Here is a 17,495-nt window from a genome sequence, read left to right on the forward strand (position 1 = left end):
GGGTGGTTGAGAATGAAACGTTATGAACTTTGAGCAATGCTTAATGAGATATTATTGGGATTATTGTATCATTTAAACAAGAGAACAATATGTACGTTATTGCAGTTCATTTCTTAAAGGAAGATAAAAAGTAATCTGCCTTTTTTATGATGAATGTATCTCTCATTGACTTTATGACACATGTAACTTTACGTCTTAAAACACTCTCGCGTGGGTGTTGCAGTAACTTTTCTTTAGCCCTGCAACCATAAATTAAGACACTTTGAATTTCTTCCAATCAGAGCTTTGAAATACTATGATTTCTGTTAATCTCATGGGTGACGTACGATCAACAAACATATCTCTCAGACGCTTTAATACGCTCAAGGGACCAACTCTGACGACCCGGTCGGGACGGCGTCACTCGTGTCTTGTTAAGGAGATGAAAACATTGCGAATGCCTGTGAACCGTGCTGCTGGTATGTGCACTGAGCTTCCTGGACTTGTGGAACAGCTGATGGTAACGCCAGCCGGCTCTGTGTGGGATCTGGCTGTCTGGGAGGCATGTGGTGTCAGTGCTCCCACCTGATTGGCCCGGCTGTCTCCTTTTAGGGTTATGGTGAGCAAGAGAGTCATTAATGAGCCCTTAGCCGTGAGACAGCAAAGAGGAGGTCCATATTTGTGCCACCCACTTTTCTATATATTAATGAGGTAATGCAGGAATGATACACACATTTGACAGATTATTTGTTGATGCCACATCATTCCCAAAGATGGTCACAGCGTTTGTGTTTTTGTGAGCTTTAAAGGAACAATCTGATTCAGGTTGAGGAATAATGACCCACAGGTCAAAGGGGGATGAATAATATGTGAAGTTATATAAAAGCTGGAGGTATGTGAGAGCATTCTTCTGCTCCACGCTGCCCCACCAGATAAAGAACCTTCTATATATAGCGGTGGTACCTCTTTATCTCCACAGATACATGTGGGAGCTGGATGCAACTGAAGCATCTCATAGGTATTTGAGTGCCAAAGAATAATGTCATAGATTGAATGCTGTTTTGATACATGAATTAAGGACACGTGGGCCAAGCAACAGCGGCATTTTGCCCCTTCCTTCTGTGAGCTCGCCAAGACCTCATGGAATTTCATGAATCATTGTCATTAAAAGGAGTGATTGAAATAGAAGAAAAAACATTTGGAAAGAGCCGAAGAGTCGGCAACCTCAACTTCGGGGGAACTACAAAAGCACCAGTATGTGGTGATGAGTTGACTATACATTTTACTTTACTGTTGAATATTATCTCATTGTTTATTATATCATCCCGGAACCAATATCACATCCCTATCTTAATTCATCTCTCAACAAAAATGCCTGATGTTCTATAACGCAGCAGCTGATGAAGCTTTTGATGAGTAAAGGTTAGAACTTAAGTGAGCACGTCATATGAGGTGCCACGGTGGTGAGAAACACACCGTACACTTGAAACAAAATCTGAATATTTTATAAAATGGAGTGATAAGACATCCTAACCGTAGCAGTTTGAGGGGGGCATGGTGGAGTTCACTCAAGTAATTGCAAGAAGACATTTCTCACACTAGATACACATTTCTTCTTACATTTACTTGAGTGAACCCCGTGCAGGATCAGCACCGCCCCCTGGAGGCCGTTCCTGAGAACCTTACGTGATGACGTAACACCTGCGACGCAGCAGGCACGCGCGGGCTAGCAGCAGCTGCTTGTCGCGGTCGTCCGTGTGCGGTGAGCTGCGTAATGACGGCCGGGCGACTTCCTGCCACGTTCGTTAGCTTTACCGAGTGAACGCGGGGCCGCGCTTTCTCCTCCTTCTCCTCCTCCTTCTCCTCGCCTCTGCCGGCCGCGAGGGAGCGACCCTTCGGCGGGACGACCGCCATGTAGGCGAGGCAGGGGAATGAGCCGTCAGCGCGCTCCTACGGAAGCGCCAGAGGAGCGCTCGGTCCAGCAGGAGAACGAGCTGCAGGCGCTCGCGTCCATCTTCGCGGATGACTTCGTGGATCTGCGCGACAAGGACCCGTGGAAGGTAACGGCGGCCGGGAGACGTGAGCGGAACGCGACCCGTAGTTATCCGGGGCCGCCGTTTGCGTCATCATCGGCTGTGTTTTCAGGTTAAAAGGCCTCCAGAGGTGCACCTCTGCCTGCGGCCAAACGGGCTGAGCAGCGGGCGGGAATGCTACGTGACCGTGGACCTGCGCGTCAAATGCCCACCGACGTACCCAGACGCGTGAGTGCTGACCCCTGACCTTTACCCATGTAGTCACTAAGGCCTTTGCAAGGTAACCTCGTATCACAATGTTTAATGTGAGGCGAAGTGCTCCTAATTCATTAGTGAGCACATGCCTGGGAACGTAAAGTTTATTGTAAAAACAAGATCTTTACGTTGTTCTTAGGGAATTCTTATTTCATAAAACCAAACATTCGTGACAGTGCTGTATTTTAGATGAGCTTTTGTTTTTTTTTGCATTGTCTTTGTTATTATCTGAACAGAAATCCAATGTGGATGGTTAAATGTCATCTCCGTGATCATTCATTCTTGGTCATTTGCGTCTTGTGGCACCGACAGGCCTCCGGAGCTGCAGCTGAAAAATGCCAAAGGTCTGTCAAATGAAAACCTCCAGAACCTTCAGAGTGAACTCGCTAAGCTGGCGGATGCACGATGCGGGGAGGTGAGGATGCGTGGACGCGCAGATACACAGTATGTCTAGACCAGTAGTTCACAAACAGGCAAGTGCAAACAAGTGGTAGAGATAGTGCACTATATCATATGGCTGGACGTAAGCAATACAAATCAAAGGGAATAAATCTAGTGGACCCGACGCGACATGCGTTCGTACGTCATCAACTGGTCTGAACGCAGCTGCTGCTGTTGACTTGCCCTACCTGTTCACCTAGGTGATGATTTACGAGCTGGCGGACTACATCCAGGGCTTCCTGAGCGAGCACAACAAGCCGCCGCCGAGCTCCTTCCACGAGGAGATGCTGAAGAACCAGCGGAGACAGCAGGAGAAACGAGACCAGGAGGAGCAGCAGAAGGTGGACCAGCAGCGCAAGCGGGCGGAGGAGATGGTTAGGACTTCTACTGGGGGGGGGTTACTTTTGTGCAAATGTTATTTCTTAATTCAGTTATCTGTGGAATTAAAATTAAATCACGATGACTCATCAACGAAAGAATAAACCCTATTCATATATAACTACCCACCCTGTTGGTATTATCGTAATAGCTCCAGCAGAACAGGAAGTGGACTGAGGCATGTTTTTGTTATTGTAGGAAAAAGAGATCATGGCTGAAATCCAACGAAGAGAGGAGGAGAAACGAGATGAAAAAAGAAGAAAGGAAATCGCCAAACAGGTGTCTGCACCATTTCCACCGATCTCCTCAGAGAAGCAGCTAAACACCACATTGTATTCTATGCAGAAAAATCACATGGATAAAAGGTCTATATTCACAGGAACGACTTGAGAGCATTGAGCAGCTGGACTTCGCGAACGTCTCCCCCCTCGGGAAGAGCCCGCCCAGCCCCGGCGCCGCTCCTCCCGAGCTGATGGAGGCCAAGAAGGCGGCAGCCAGCCGCCGGCGGACTACCTCAAACACACGGCACAGGTACACGGCGAACCGGCCGCTTCTCCCCCCCCCGTGTTGAAGAAGCGTCGATGCTTAAAGCTGCGTCCTGTTTCCCTCCCCAGACGTGACACCGTTAACGAAGACGCCCCTCGCTCGCGAGAGCTTCTCCGCTTCTCCAGCAGCGCTTTCGGAGAGCTTGTGGTCCACAGGGGGAAAAGCTTAGGTGAGCTTGGGCTCGGCTGTCTTGAGACCTCGCCAACGTGGCTCAATCCCGGTGACCCGTCTGTACGCTCACGACCGCGTGTCTCACACCGACAGGCGTCAGCGAGCGGCTGCGCCGCAGCGTTCACCACGGGTTCGAGGCGAACTCTGGCGACTTTGCCGTGATCTACGAGTGGTCTCTCCGCTGGAACAAGAAGATGGGCAAGTTCTTCACCAGCCAGGAGAAAGGGAGGCTCGAGAGCTGCAAAAAGCAGGCAAGTAGTGTCTCCGTTGCAAAATCCACGCGCCGAATCACAGTCTCTTCTTCTGAGAGACCATTCTTCTGATTTCCCGAGTAGATCCAGGGGGCGGAAGCCGAGTTCAACTCCCTCCTGCGGCTGGATCACCCCAACTTGGTGCGCTACATGGCGATGAGCTCCACCGAGAAGGAGGACTGCCTGGCGGTCAACCTGCTGGTGGAGCACGTGGCCGGCTTCAACTTGACCCGGAGCCTCGTCGCAAACACCCCGCTGGCCACGGACAAGCTGTGCCACTACGCCGCCCAGCTGCTGGCCGCCCTCGACTACCTGCACGCCAACTCCGTGGTGCACAAGCAGCTGGCGGCCTCCAGCGTGCTGGTGGACTCCGAGGGCAACGTCCGACTGACCGATTACAGCTTGTCGAGGAGGTTTGCCGACATGTGCAAAGAGGACATTTTTGAGCAAGCCCACGTGCGTTTCTCGGAGGACGCGGCGATGCCGATGAAAACAGGCAAGAAGGGCGACGTGTGGAACTTGGGCCTGATGCTTCTGGCGCTGAGTCAGGGGAAAGAGACGCAGGAGTATCCAGTGACGGTGCCCGCCAGCCTGCCTGCAGACTTTCAGGATTTCCTCCACAAGTACGTACGGATGGATGGATGAACACCATACTGTCACTTTTATACTTTCTCTGTAACTGTTATTGTCACAGTTGGTGTTACATGCAGATTGATTTTGAAAAGCATGAACACAATTATGACAAATTAATGTAATCATCATTGAAATAGCGCTGACGCTGTTTATTGTCACTCCTGATTGGTCATCATCATCATTTTGTGGATCGTTTTGTTTGACCGTCCGATTGCTTTACTGTTTAAAATAGTTTTTTTTTTTAATAAAGTTGTTTCATTTAGATCATTCAGGCATTTCCCTAATTATGGTTATGTGGATTCGTAGTGTGGACTAAAGTGCGTCCTTTTATGTTGTGTCGAAGGTGTCTGTGCCTGAATGACGCTGAGCGCTGGACCGCTCAGCAGCTTTTGGACCACGCCTTCCTCAAGCCTCCATCGCCGAAACACCTCCCGCTGCACCGCAATTCCAGCCCGGAAGGTATCGAACACGTCCATGAAACCGTCTGAATGATGTGGACGATATATTCTAAACTTAGTGTTTGTTATTCTGCAGAGGCAGCAGAAGTTAAACGTAGATGAGTAAATGAGAGAGATAAACTCCAACAACGTGGTTCCTTAATGTTTTTCGTTCATCTCAGTTCCCGCCGTGGACTTCCCTTCGTCCGTTATCCCGCGGAGCCACATCCCTTATGCTCCGTTCAGCTCCGGGGTGGAGAGGCAGTTTTCTCGCTACTTCAATGAGTTCGAGGAACTCCAGCTCCTTGGAAAAGGAGCCTTTGGCGCTGTGATTAAGGTAAGCTCTTCTCCAGAGGGCCAGAGAGCTTTCCACTCGGGCAGAGAAGGGATCTGCTGCAAATTCTCCCGCGTCCACTTTTTGTTTCTCCCGCCTCGCCAGGTCCAGAATAACCTGGACGGCTGCTACTACGCCGTGAAGCGCATCCTGGTCAACCCGGCGAGCAAGCAGTTCAGGCGGATCAAAGGCGAGGTCACGCTGCTGTCGCGCCTCAACCACGAGAACATCGTGCGGTACTACAACGCGTGGATCGAGCGGCACGAGATCCCCCCGTCGGGGTTGCTGAGCAACGGCGACAGCTCCGAGGCCGCTTGGAGCGCCGGCGACAAGTCCCCTCAGCGCAAAGAGCCGCCGCGGGGGGTGGGCGGGGGCGCCGGCGAGCCGGGCGACGGCGTGGAGGACGCCGCGCCTCCCCCGGCCCTGTCCAGCTCTGTGGAGTGGTCCACCTCCATCGAGAGGTCATCCAGCGCCAAATGCAGCGCGCCCCAGTCGAGTGATGAAGAGGATGATGACGACGAAGATGTGTTTGGTGCCTCTTTTTTGTAAGCGTCTTTCTTCAGTGAATCCACCGACTTTCGCCTGCTTCAAATCCTCACGCATTGCTCGCGTATTATTATTATTTTTTTCAGGCCGTCAAATAGCGACTCGAGTAGTGACATCATCTTCGACAACGGCGACGGCAGCACGGGCGACATGTCGCAGGTTTGAGCGCCCGTTGGAGTCGTGATCGGTCGTGCGCCGGTGGTGTCGTGCGCGGTGCAGCTAACGGGTTGCTCTGCCCACGCAGGTCGAGCCCAGCAAAAGGCCGGCGACGGACACGGCGGAGAGCGCGGACTCTGAGCGACCTCAGCGCATAGCGCATTACTTGTACATACAAGTGAGCGTCACGCCAAAGCGCCGTTCTTTGCCACCAGAGGCCTCTGCCTCGCGTGTAATGCGTGTCTTCTGTTCCCGGCAGATGGAATACTGTGAAAAGAGCACTTTAAGGGACACAATAGATCACGGGCTGCACCAGGACCACAATCGCCTGTGGAGGCTCTTCAGAGAGATTCTCGATGGCCTCGCTTACATCCACGAGCAGGTGTTTGATGTTTGTGTGTTTGAGGTTTGCAACATGGGAAGGAAAAAACTAAAAAACGAAGGCGTGTTTTCAATTATCTCTTTTAGGGCATGATTCACAGGGACCTGAAGCCTGTCAACATCTTCCTTGACTCGCACGACCACGTGAAGATCGGGGACTTTGGCCTGGCTACGGACCATCCCGCTAATGTGGTATGCCAAGTCTTGTCTTGATAGCTCGGCTTAACGTGTTTAAAATGTGTAACTCCGGCGGTGAAATGGTTTACAGGCTGCAGGTAAATGTGAAGCGGAGGAGAGCGGCTCGGCAGTCAAACCGGACCCAACAGGTGCGCGCAACATTCCCGCGGTGTGATCCGGTTTTGTCTCGCGTCTGCTCTCCCCTGACGCAGCGCTGCTGCTTTTTGCGCCAACGTTCTTCAGGTAACATGACGGGCATGGTCGGCACGGCGCTCTACGTCAGCCCGGAGGTTCAAGGAACCACCAAAGCCAACTACAACCAAGTAGGATTCTGATTTAAAACCAAATCCTTGCCTCCCATGCGGCTGGTGTCCGTGCTCGTTTTTGAGCATCTGCTAATGCTCCGACCTCTCCTTCATCCCGCCCAGAAAGTGGACCTGTTCAGCCTGGGCATCATCCTGTTCGAGATGTCCTACCGGCCCATGACCACGGGGGCCGAGCGCATCTCTGTCCTGAGCCTGCTGCGTGCGGTGCGTCCGTCCGTCCGTCCTTCGCCCACCGGGAGCCGTCTGGGTTGCACGCAGGGGCTCGTTGCAAAGCGTTTCTCACCTCCTCTCTTTTCACGCTGCAGGAGCCCATGAACTTCCCCGAGGACTTCACCGCGTACGAGCAGGGAACTCAGGTGAGGACGCCGGAGCACGACCTCTCGATGCGGAGCGATGGAACGGCTCGCTTTCATCCCGTCTTTCCAACCGTCAGAGGAAAGTGATCGAGTGGCTGCTGAACCACGACCCGGCCCTCCGGCCCACCGCCCAGGAGCTGCTGAAGAGCGAGCTGCTGCCCCCGCCGCAGATGGAGGAGTCGGAGCTGCACGAGGTGCTGCAGCACACCATGGCCAACATCAACGGCAAGGCCTACCGCACCATGGTTGGCCAGCTGTTTGCCCAGAACACCTCGCCGGTCATGGATTACACCTACGACATAGACCTGCACAAGGTCTGCTTTCTTTTGTCTTGCATGAGACCGGTGCAACACAAGACTTTTAACATTAGATGTGTTTGCTTTTGATTAGACAAAGCGTGTGTGGTTTATGAGACATGATTTATACGAGACCAGGTAGAAGGTCATGTGTCGTTTGTTTAAAAAAAAAAAAAAAAGCAGTTCTGTCTACTCAGATGTTCCCCGCTCGCCCTGCAGGTGTCACTGCGGACACACGAACGGCTGCAGCAACACCTCAGTGCTGCTTAACTCGTCTGGTCTGTGCGACCGACCGGCAGAAGGTCTGGTAGTGCTTAATCGATGTCTCCTGATCCCTAACAGAGGCGGTTTTGTTTGGTCTCCCTTCAGGGCAGCTTCAGCTTGAACAGTGCCAAATTGCAGCAGCATGTGTACGAAACGATCACCCGGATCTTCAAGAGGCACGGTGAGTGCGCTGGTTGGGCGCGCGTGAGTCTCACACGGCGTCCCCGTCGGGGTGACGGGTTACGCTTCCCCGCGGCACACGTCGCGGTAGCTCACGCCGTTTGATTTCAGGTGCGGTGCGTCTCCAGACGCCGCTGCTCCTGCCGAGAAACAGGAAGTTGTACGATGGCAGCGAGCCGGCCTGCTTCATGGACCACAGCGGAATGCTGGTTACGCTGCCCTACGACCTTCGCGTGAGTCCCGACGTGCGCATAACACCATTTACACAGAAATCGGCACACGCACACAATCAGCAGCCGCCTCGAGCTCCTGCTGCTTCAGGAGACCCCGAGGACTAAATGGTTGTTTCCACAGTGTGATAGATTACAGCCCGGCGTGCACCAACTTCACCGTCATTACGTGTCTCAACTCTCTGTCTACTATAGATGGCGTTTTCGAGATTCGTCGCTCGCAATAATATAACTCACCTGAAGAGGTAAAGTTAAATGATCGAACAGATCTGTATGTATTTTATTTTGTCCTGCAAGGTTGTTTTTTTGTTTTTGTAGTTGCCGTTAGGTGATGTTTTTGTGAAAAATGCAATGACTGATTACATTATCTGGTATTTATTCATTGAATTCACCGCCAGGAACTGACATTCATGTTGTAAAAAAAACAAAACCAACACCAGTGTTTCTTTGCCACCTCTCTCAAGGTACAGCATCGAGCGAGTATTCCGCCCCAGGAAGCTGGATCGCGCGCACCCAAGGGAGCTTCTGGAGTGCGCTTTTGACATCATCACGCCCGTAACCAACAGCCTGCTGCCCGACGCCGAGACCATCTACGCCGTCTCTGAAATAGTCCAGGAGTTCGCCGCGCTCCAGGTCACATGAACCAGCTGTGTTTAAACGACCCGGCGATCTGCCGGCTTGTGCCGCGCCGCCTCCTCTTGAGGTTGTTGACGGGCTGTACGCGCCGTTGTTCTTTTTTTTATTTTCCTATCGCCGCATGCCGTTTTCTCACTTCCCACCGACATTCCTAACATACCAGACTACGTGTAAGCCTGACAGATTCACACCATATTTATTATTCGCAAAGAATATCTGTAATGCGCAGCTCTGTGCACTTCCTTCCTCGCTGCCGAGTACAATCGATATATCCTGTCCACACGCCTCAGTGTGCAGGCGCAGCTGCCTCTGCGTGAACCCGGAGACCGGCCTCCGGGTCGTCCCTCGTTGATCCCGTTTCTGATCCCCGTCCGCCACCCTGCTCTTTGTGTGAAAGCTCTTAAGAATATGTGCGTCGGACGGAATGAGAGGGCGGCCGGACACAACAGTCATTACTCAGCGAGGCGCCCGTTGAACAGCAGTGCTCTCGTTTTTTTTTTTTTTTTTTTGTTACTGTAATTGCAGCAGGGAGGGTTAAAGGCGTGTTTCTGTGACTGCAGGAAAGGAACTATAACATTTACCTGAACCACACCAGCTTGTTCAAGGCCATCCTGCTCCACAGCGGAGTCCCCGAGGACAAGCTGAGCCAGGCCTCCACCATCCTGTGTGACGCCATGGTCAGTGCAGTTCACACGTGCATCACAGATGTTACTCGCGTCGCCGTTCCTGATATGCTGTTATGAACATTTACAATAGTGCTCTGACTGAATGTAGCAGTGGTAACGTTCCAGGCTCCCTTTTCGCCCCTTGTTTTTTTCTACAGAGCGAAAAGCTAACCAAACGTGAGGTGGAGGCAAAGTTCTGCAACTTTTCACTGTCAACCAACAGCGTGAGTCCTCCGGGTGAACGGACCTCCTGGGAAAACAATTAGTGGACTTAGTTCCTGCTCGTAAACGGCGCTGTTGCGTCCAGTTGCAGACGCTGTACAAGTACATAGAACAGAAGGGGAATCTGCAGGACCTGGCGCCGCTACTGACGTCACTCACCAAACAGAAGACCGCCGTCACCCAGCTGGCCAAGCAGGGCCTCAAGGACCTGGAGGAGGTCACGGCGCTGCTGCGCGGTCTAGGAGTCAAGCTGCAGGTGAGTTGGATTCTGGGGTAAGAGACGTGGTGCGTTTTCTCACGCCTTTTCAACGCGGCTGTATTCTCTCTGTAGGTGGTGGTCAACTTGGGCTTAGTGTACAAGGTGCAGCATCACTCCGGGATCATCTTCCAGTTCGTGGCTTTCATCAGGAAGCGCAAGCGAATCGTTCCGGACATCCTGGCTGCTGGGGGACGCTATGACCACTTGGTAGGTATTCGGTCCCAGCAAAAGTCTGCACCGATTGAAAGGTTTCCCTCCACTCGTGCATTTATTTTGACCATATTTCTTCTTCCGCCTGTATTCCAAATGCCGCAGTCTACCTGATTAACTTTTAAGGGGCTTTGTTCTCTGTGTTGCTAGATCGTGGAGTTTCGAGGGCCAGCTTCCACCGCGCAGGTGCCCTCTGCAGTCGGGGCCAGTGTGGCTCTAGACAAAGTCTGTGCTGCCATGACCAACATGGAGGAGCCAGTGAGAGAGACACACACACACACACACACACACACACTGAGATCTGACATTCCTAATTATTGTGATGAAGCAGCAGCAGACAGCTGCATGTTTAATGATGCCTTATCACAGCAGTTGGCTGCCACACAGCCAATTTTAGAAACACATTAATCACTATGATCACAGTGAGTCTTGACGCCATGGAGTTATTTTTGCAGGTCTATCATTTTTTTTAAATTATTTTCTATCCTGTGAAATGATGTGCGAGTAGGTCTCCAAAGAAAGGCAAGTTACTTTTACTTTACAGGGTTAAGTCTTTATTCTTTACTCTTTGTCTCAGCCATCAGTGAGCTGCTGCGATGCTCTGGTGGTCCCAGTCGGACAATCTTCGATGTCTCGAGCCATCAGTGTGGTCCAGAAGCTGTGGAGCACCGGCGTCTCTGCAGACATCGCCTACGACGTCTTACAGGTGAGCAGCCTTCCAGAGAGACCCCGTGAATTGTGTGAATGGGTTCAGACGAGCGGTCATTTCAAGGCAGTGTTGAGTTAACAGCGTGGAGTTGTATTTTCAACGAAGTTTTGTTTATCGTCTCCAACCATTTTTTGTATATAAATCTTGCATAAGTCTTGATTAGTTCTGCAGAGCCAATGTCTTCAACATTTTCAAGCAGTCTTTCCCTTTTGTTTTGTTCTTGCTCAGCTTGTTTCTTAGTTGGGGAAAAAATAACGGTGCTGTATTTTTTTGGGGAGAGAAATCCCAAAGATTAAAAATGTGCGTTAGTGCTGCAAAAATGCAGTCACCTAAAACCTAGTCACGCAAGAGCCATTAAGGCCCGAGCCTGAATTCCTGTGGGCTCAAGGAAGCAGAGTCCACTTCAGTCAGTCACTCCCTCGCTGTTGTTTCCGGACATGCGAAAAAGAAGGAATCTGCAGGGAGGACGTAGCTGCTCCATGTGGTCCAAGCGTTTGTTTGTGTTCACACACTAGCGGTTGTTTAACTGAGCCCTACGGTTTGTTGTACGTCAAAACTCCACCACGTCTGTGTCCTTGAGTGGGGAATTAACCGTTGTTTTTTTTAAATGGGTGATTTCCCCTGTCGGGGCGTCACCCCTCCTCCAGGGGGCGACACCTGTCTCCGGCTCCGGGGGGGAAAATGCCAGCAACGGATTTATCGCGACAGCATCAGAAATAGTAAACATCCCGCAGGGCTCACCGGCCATATTAGGACAATCATGGGGCAATAATCGACTGGAGTCATCTGTTGTACAAGCTTCCAGTAAACCTCCTGTAAAAAGCTCTTTTTAGGGCAACGCTCCAACTGAGATCAGTCCCTTCAAAGGCAAGTTATTTATCTTATGGTCCAGAACTCCTGGTGCCACGCATCTGTCACATTCTTCATGCTTATGTGACAAGCTGGTCTCAGCCTCGCGCTTGTGTCTCGCTCTAAAAGGCCTCCCCGGGCGTATTGCTGCGCCAACACGTCCGTGTGTGTGTGTGTGTGTATATATACGTTTCGCTTCAATGGGTTTGGCCTTTAATGGTGGTTTATTGTCATTTGTACTGGCACAGGACACCGGTGATTGGCTGCCTTCATTCCCCATTAGGAGTCCTGAGAAGCTTGTAGGGAAGGTTGCATTTGGCAGAAAACAAGCATTATGTGCAAATAGTCAGCCGCGTTTGTGCGTGTATTTTTTTCATTTTGCATGCAGGCAGCGCCTCGACCAGTTCGGACCTCCTGGTCCAGCCCCCCCCCTCACTCTCCCCTCGCCAGACTTTCGTTAACACCTTTCGCGCGCTGGCCTCTTAATGGGCCCAAATCTGCAGCTTTAATTCATCCTCAGGAGACGGTTCCCCTCTTTTTAGCTTTTTATTAGCCAAATATGGCAAACCTTTTCCACATGCTGTCAGCTTAGGCGTACGGCCCAGAGCTGCCCGACGGCCAGTGGCTTACCTTTGACTTAATTTGTTCAGTCAATGGGCGAGCTGTGCGAAGAGAGGAAGTCTTAGTGCGAACATGATGACGAGGCAAATTGACACACGCACGCGCGCGCTCGTAGTACACAGGAGGATTTGTTCTGCTCCGCCGTTAGCTCGCTGAGCGGAGCAGCCAGATGGAACTACAGGGCTTAAGTTGGTGTGAATCAATGGGGCTGACCCAAATGCACACACACACACACACACACACACTCGTGGTCGAATGGATCACCTTCCAATCTGGTTCCAAGTTAAACCGCCATAAAACAATTTCTGACGCCGTGGGTCCGGCGTTGCCCCAGAATGAGCTCTCATTTTCCAACCTAAACATCAAACTTGACGTGTTGTTCTTTTACGCTTTAATGGAAGCGCGTATGACGGCAGCGAGCCTTCAGCAGTAACTCAGCTGTGACTGGGGGTTCGGCGAACGCCTCCCTCTGGACTCCTCCCGCTGCAGCCGCCATCTCCGAGACCCAACTGTAAAACATGGGGGAAGGTCATCTTCAAGCCAACTAGAGATTTTTTTTTTTTCCCCAGCAGAGTTGCACCCTTGCACCCCCGCGGTGTGGCTTTTGTAACTCGGCCTTTTGTCGTGTCGTGTGTTAGTCTCAGGACACGTTGATGGAGCACTGCAGGCTGGCCGCCATCAGCTGCATGGTCCTGGTCTCTGACAAGGAGGGAAACTACGTGAAGGTAAACCCCGCCACATTTTAAGAAGGTCCCCTTTTTCTTGCTTAAGAAGATTGCGGATTGTTTGGATGGGAGCGAGTTATAGAGCCGTTGTCTTCGGCGGCCTATGGTAATTGCGTCTGGTGTCTTCAGGTGAAGTCCTTCGAGAAGGACCGACAGTCGGAGAAGCGGATCCCCGAGTCGGACCTGGTGGACCACATCATTCAGAAATGTCGAACCAAATTCTTTGAGGAAAGAAACATCAGGTAGAGACGCTGTGATTTTAACGAGCTGCTCCGATGTCTGCGTGATGTAACGCGGCTGTTCTTATGTGACGTTGTCCTTGTGCCCGGGCAGAGAAACCTCTGACAGCATGTCCCAAAACCCTAAAGGATCATCGCTCAACACCACAGGTATGATGTCCACGTGCTCGTTACAACTGAAACGTTGCATCGTTGTTAACTGAAGGGGTCGTTGTCAAAGGTCACTCCAACCTCTGCCGTGCCGCCCCACCAACAGTCAACAAAAGGGTTCAATTGGATTGATTAGCTGTTTGAAGTTGTAAACATAAAAAGCCTCATGATTGGATGAAATTCTCTCCCTTAAGGCTCTTCAGAACAGTACGGGAGCAGCAGCACCACGAACATTAACGTCAACGTCATCAGCCCGGAAAAGGTTTCTTCCAACGCCAGACGCCGCTACGAGACGCAGGTTTCTGATGCACGCGTGTCCCCTGCGCAGAGGATTTTATTCCATTTCATTAATAAAAAGATACGACCGGGTTCTGCGAGGCATCCGAATGTGGTTAAGAAATAATCTGAAAGTCACAAGCTGTCACTATGGATCATTGAGCCTTTGCACCAAAGATTGAAACGCTTGCATGTGGCAACATTTAAGGTCCCATTTCTTCTAATTTCACCCTCTCTTTCAGATCCAAACCCGATTACAGAATCTCGGCACCAATTTGCAGAACAAGAGCAATGACATTGAAGTTCTGGCAGTAAGTCATTTGTTCGTTTCCCTGTTTATCTCAGCTCCTGTTCTCCGCTCTCCCTCCGTATCTCCTGAATTCATGTGTGAAATCACAGAGCGGGGAAGAGCCGCTTGATGGCTGAAACCGCAAACATCAGCGGGACGGCCCTTTTTATAGTTTTTTAAAATTTGCCCCGGTGCTAAAATCCCCTGCTGGAGGTTAAGAGGGCTGCGAATCCTTTGCAGGCGCTACAGAACAATGAACACTAAACCGAAGGCCGCGTCATTTTGGGGGATGTAAGTTGCCGCCATATTTAAGAGTTTATTTGTGGCCAGATATTTTCAAAGCAAAGCCTCCTTGAAGCGTCTCATTCACCATGTCGCTGCATATTCCAAATGCATTTGTCGTCAGTGTTGGGTTCTGGATTGCATCGGCAACGCAACAGCACATGCATTGAAACGTGACCGTCTTGTCGGTTACCTCTTACCGAGGCGTCTGTGAGCAGCCTGCTTTTCCATCAGCCAGACCGGAAACCACTCGCTCTCCGACGATGAACCCAGGAGGCCGTTACACTTCCTGTAGAAGGGACCGAGTGCTTTCAAGCCTGCGGGAGCATCGAATTATAAGTCGTTTTCCATACGAGTGGGCTGGATTATCTTGTTTGGAAATAATTACGCAACGGTTGATATTTTTAGCTCGCTTTTATAAATACGTTTTGTGGAACATGAGATAAGGCTCCATTGTGTTGTTGTGTGACCCAGCTTTTCTTGTATCCCACAGGTGGACCTGCTGAAGGAAACGCTCGTCCACTTCCTGTCCCTGGAGGTTGGTTCCTTACTCTCTACATCAAGACCATTTGCAGAGTTAATAAAAGGCCGCGTCCTTAATGAAGGGTGGGAGGAGAAAGTGGGGGGAAAAACCGACCGATAGAGGTCAACGTCCCAGACAGGAAGACGGGATCCCGTCTCCTTCCTCGGAGAGCGGAGTGAGGGAACACCCCTCGCTTCTTCCAAGAGTCTGACCCGCACGGCGTTAACAAGGCTCGCATATGGGACGGACGCGTAACTACGGTTAACAAAAGGCATACTAGAGGTGTGACAAAGGCTGCACTCATAAAAAAAAAAAAAAAAAAAAATTATATTGTGCCAAGAAAGAGGAAGAAAGCCAAACAACGCTCTGAACGCCACCCTCCACAAACGAACAGGCCACCTACACGGTTCCCCCCCTTTAGCACGTGTCAGAGAAAACACACGAGGTGCGTAAAAACACACAATGCACAGTGGGTGTTGCCAGGCGTGCAGGAAAGACCTGTTTAATATATAACAAATGACCCCAAAGTCACACAAAGAGCCAACTGAGGATTTGTGCCTCTGCTGCAACTCAAAGCCTGCAGGTGAAAACCCCCAATTTACGCCTCCACTATTTGATCTACTTTTGTTGGCAAACACGACGGGGCTGAGACACCGCGAGGCGCCTGCAACCATTCTGAGATCTGCTTTGCACGTGCCGTTTAGTCTGCTAACTTTCGCTCTTCACTTTGTTGCATTCACTCCTCCTCCTCGTCCAGTTCGATAGCGAAGAGCAGTTTAACAGCAGCGTGAAGACTCTGCTGAATCGCCTCCCCAAGCAGCGCTACCTCAAGTCCATCTGCGAGGAGATCCACCATTTCAAGATCATGAAAAAGTGAGTCGTGTGTGTGTGTGTGTGTGTGTGTTTCCATCCACTGCTGGCTGACTGAGGTAAACAACAGGGACACTTCTTCCTTTTTGTCGCTCCAAAAGCCGCGATCATACCGCTTCAATACCGATAACTACCGCCTTAACGGAACATGAAATCCTCACACGATGCCATTTCCTGCAGTGAAATCTGGAGAAGGATTTGCCTTATTTGGTCCTCGGGTGTCCGTCGCCTAACACCCGGGCGCAGGGTGTAGTTAACTCCATCCGCTGTGGTTTGTGACGGAGCGCTTGGTGTCCCGAGCCGCCCTGCAGAACGCATCTCAGGCGCTCGGGGTGTGACCTTCCAGCGCTGTGACGCTCGTGCGTGCTCGTAAAGAGCAGAACATATTTTTCTCATTCATGATTGAGACGGTAACAAACAAAAATCAAAGCTGCTTTCTGCTTTTTCCCGTCCGCCTCTCTGCAGCGGTTGGTTTTAATTTCCTGTCTGAGGGGGGGGGAAGAAGCCTCCTCTCTTGATAAATGACCGGCACAGAGGCAACAATGGATAATATTCAGCATGTGTTTGTTTGGTTGTTTTCATCGAATGTGGGGCAACGGCAACCGAGGCCAGATGAGTCGGCTCGAGGGCTCACGCGTTCACCTGGCTGCATAAACCGCAGCTTTTCCCTTCAGCCAAAACTACTGAGAAGACCTGTACGTGTCCCCAGTCACGCTGGAGCTTCGGCATGAATTGGCTGCGGCTGGTCTGAAGGCTACTTATTTATTCTAAATGATAGCAGAACTTGCTATCTGTGTTACTTGCTATCCTGTGTAGTTTTTCCTCGAGTAATCTGAAAATAAAACCAACCTTCCGGCTGAATTTTCCATTTGGAAATCCCCCGTAACATTGTGTTAATCTGCGGTCCGCTTGCAGGGTGGCTGTGGTGATCTTGTACAGCTACAAGGACGACTACTACAAGATCCTTCTCTGAAAGCCCGACGGCAGCAGCGGCCTGCTGCTTCTTTCATCCTCGGACCCGCAGCAGCTCCGTGGAGACGGACGGACCCGTCGTCGCAAAATCTAAAGCTTTCCACAAAGCGTCCCAATTCTTTCCCAGATCAACGTTGACCAAAGGACTACCGGAAGTACGGCTCTCCTAGAACTTTGTATTTTTTACTGAACATTATGGGTCACAGAGGCGGTACGTTTATTTCTTATGAACAACAGGATGGATAGTTGAAATAAATCAACTTTTTCCACATGGAGGCGTTTTGTGTGTTTTAAACATTCTGCCCTGATGATCGAGTATGTTAAGCTGATGCTTATACTCCTTTAATCTCACCATTATAAATGGAGCTGTTGTGCAAATAGCACTACTTCTGCTCAGTCCAACAGCATTTGTCCTTCAAGGCCTGGGAACCGTCTTAAGTTTACTCGATTGATCCCTCCGGAGGAGCTTCCTCACCTTGAAGTTTACGAGCAAGCTTTGACGGACGAGTCCAAACAGCAGCGCCGTCGCCCCGCTGGATGATCCAGGTTTCCAGGTCTGTTTTATGAGCGCTTTGCACAGGTGAGGTGTCCTCGCTCACAGAGAACACAACCACTAAACACATCTGCA

The 17,495-nt window shown here is 50.9% G+C and overlaps 1 protein-coding gene across 1 annotated transcript; it reads left to right on the forward strand.

Moving 5' to 3' along the window:
* The first annotated feature begins 352 nt into the window (after positions 1 to 352).
* Positions 353 to 17,138, forward strand: eif2ak4 (eukaryotic translation initiation factor 2 alpha kinase 4). Its single transcript, XM_040198836.2, has 39 exons — positions 353 to 2,039; positions 2,125 to 2,240; positions 2,580 to 2,682; positions 2,909 to 3,082; positions 3,285 to 3,365; positions 3,466 to 3,617; positions 3,701 to 3,801; positions 3,897 to 4,054; positions 4,139 to 4,677; positions 5,031 to 5,146; positions 5,307 to 5,461; positions 5,564 to 6,003; positions 6,091 to 6,163; positions 6,249 to 6,338; positions 6,420 to 6,542; positions 6,629 to 6,733; positions 6,810 to 6,867; positions 6,962 to 7,041; positions 7,147 to 7,248; positions 7,350 to 7,400; positions 7,478 to 7,714; positions 8,066 to 8,141; positions 8,252 to 8,373; positions 8,566 to 8,615; positions 8,835 to 9,003; positions 9,567 to 9,683; positions 9,830 to 9,895; positions 9,979 to 10,149; positions 10,225 to 10,359; positions 10,513 to 10,620; positions 10,940 to 11,068; positions 13,180 to 13,266; positions 13,396 to 13,508; positions 13,600 to 13,655; positions 13,850 to 13,953; positions 14,174 to 14,242; positions 14,996 to 15,040; positions 15,783 to 15,898; positions 16,811 to 17,138. The coding sequence occupies exons 1-39, from the start codon at positions 1,911 to 1,913 to the stop codon at positions 16,866 to 16,868; spliced, it is 4,974 nt and encodes a 1,657-aa protein (XP_040054770.2). The 5' UTR covers positions 353 to 1,910; the 3' UTR covers positions 16,869 to 17,138.
* Positions 17,139 to 17,495: the final 357 nt, after the last annotated feature.

This window comes from Gasterosteus aculeatus, chromosome 15, assembly GCF_964276395.1.
Source record: "Gasterosteus aculeatus chromosome 15, fGasAcu3.hap1.1, whole genome shotgun sequence".
In the NCBI taxonomy this organism is placed as follows: domain Eukaryota; kingdom Metazoa; phylum Chordata; class Actinopteri; order Perciformes; family Gasterosteidae; genus Gasterosteus; species Gasterosteus aculeatus.

Excerpts from the sequence above, each read along its gene's own strand:
- eif2ak4 (XM_040198836.2), top strand. The coding sequence starts at position 1,911 with ATGAGCCGTCAGCGCGCTCCTACGGAAGCGCCAGAGGAGCGCTCGGTC. Across the intron at positions 7,715-8,065 it reads ACGACATAGACCTGCACAAG|GGCAGCTTCAGCTTGAACAG; the intron begins GTCTGCTTTCTT and ends GTCTCCCTTCAG. Across the intron at positions 11,069-13,179 it reads TCGCCTACGACGTCTTACAG|TCTCAGGACACGTTGATGGA; the intron begins GTGAGCAGCCTT and ends GTCGTGTGTTAG.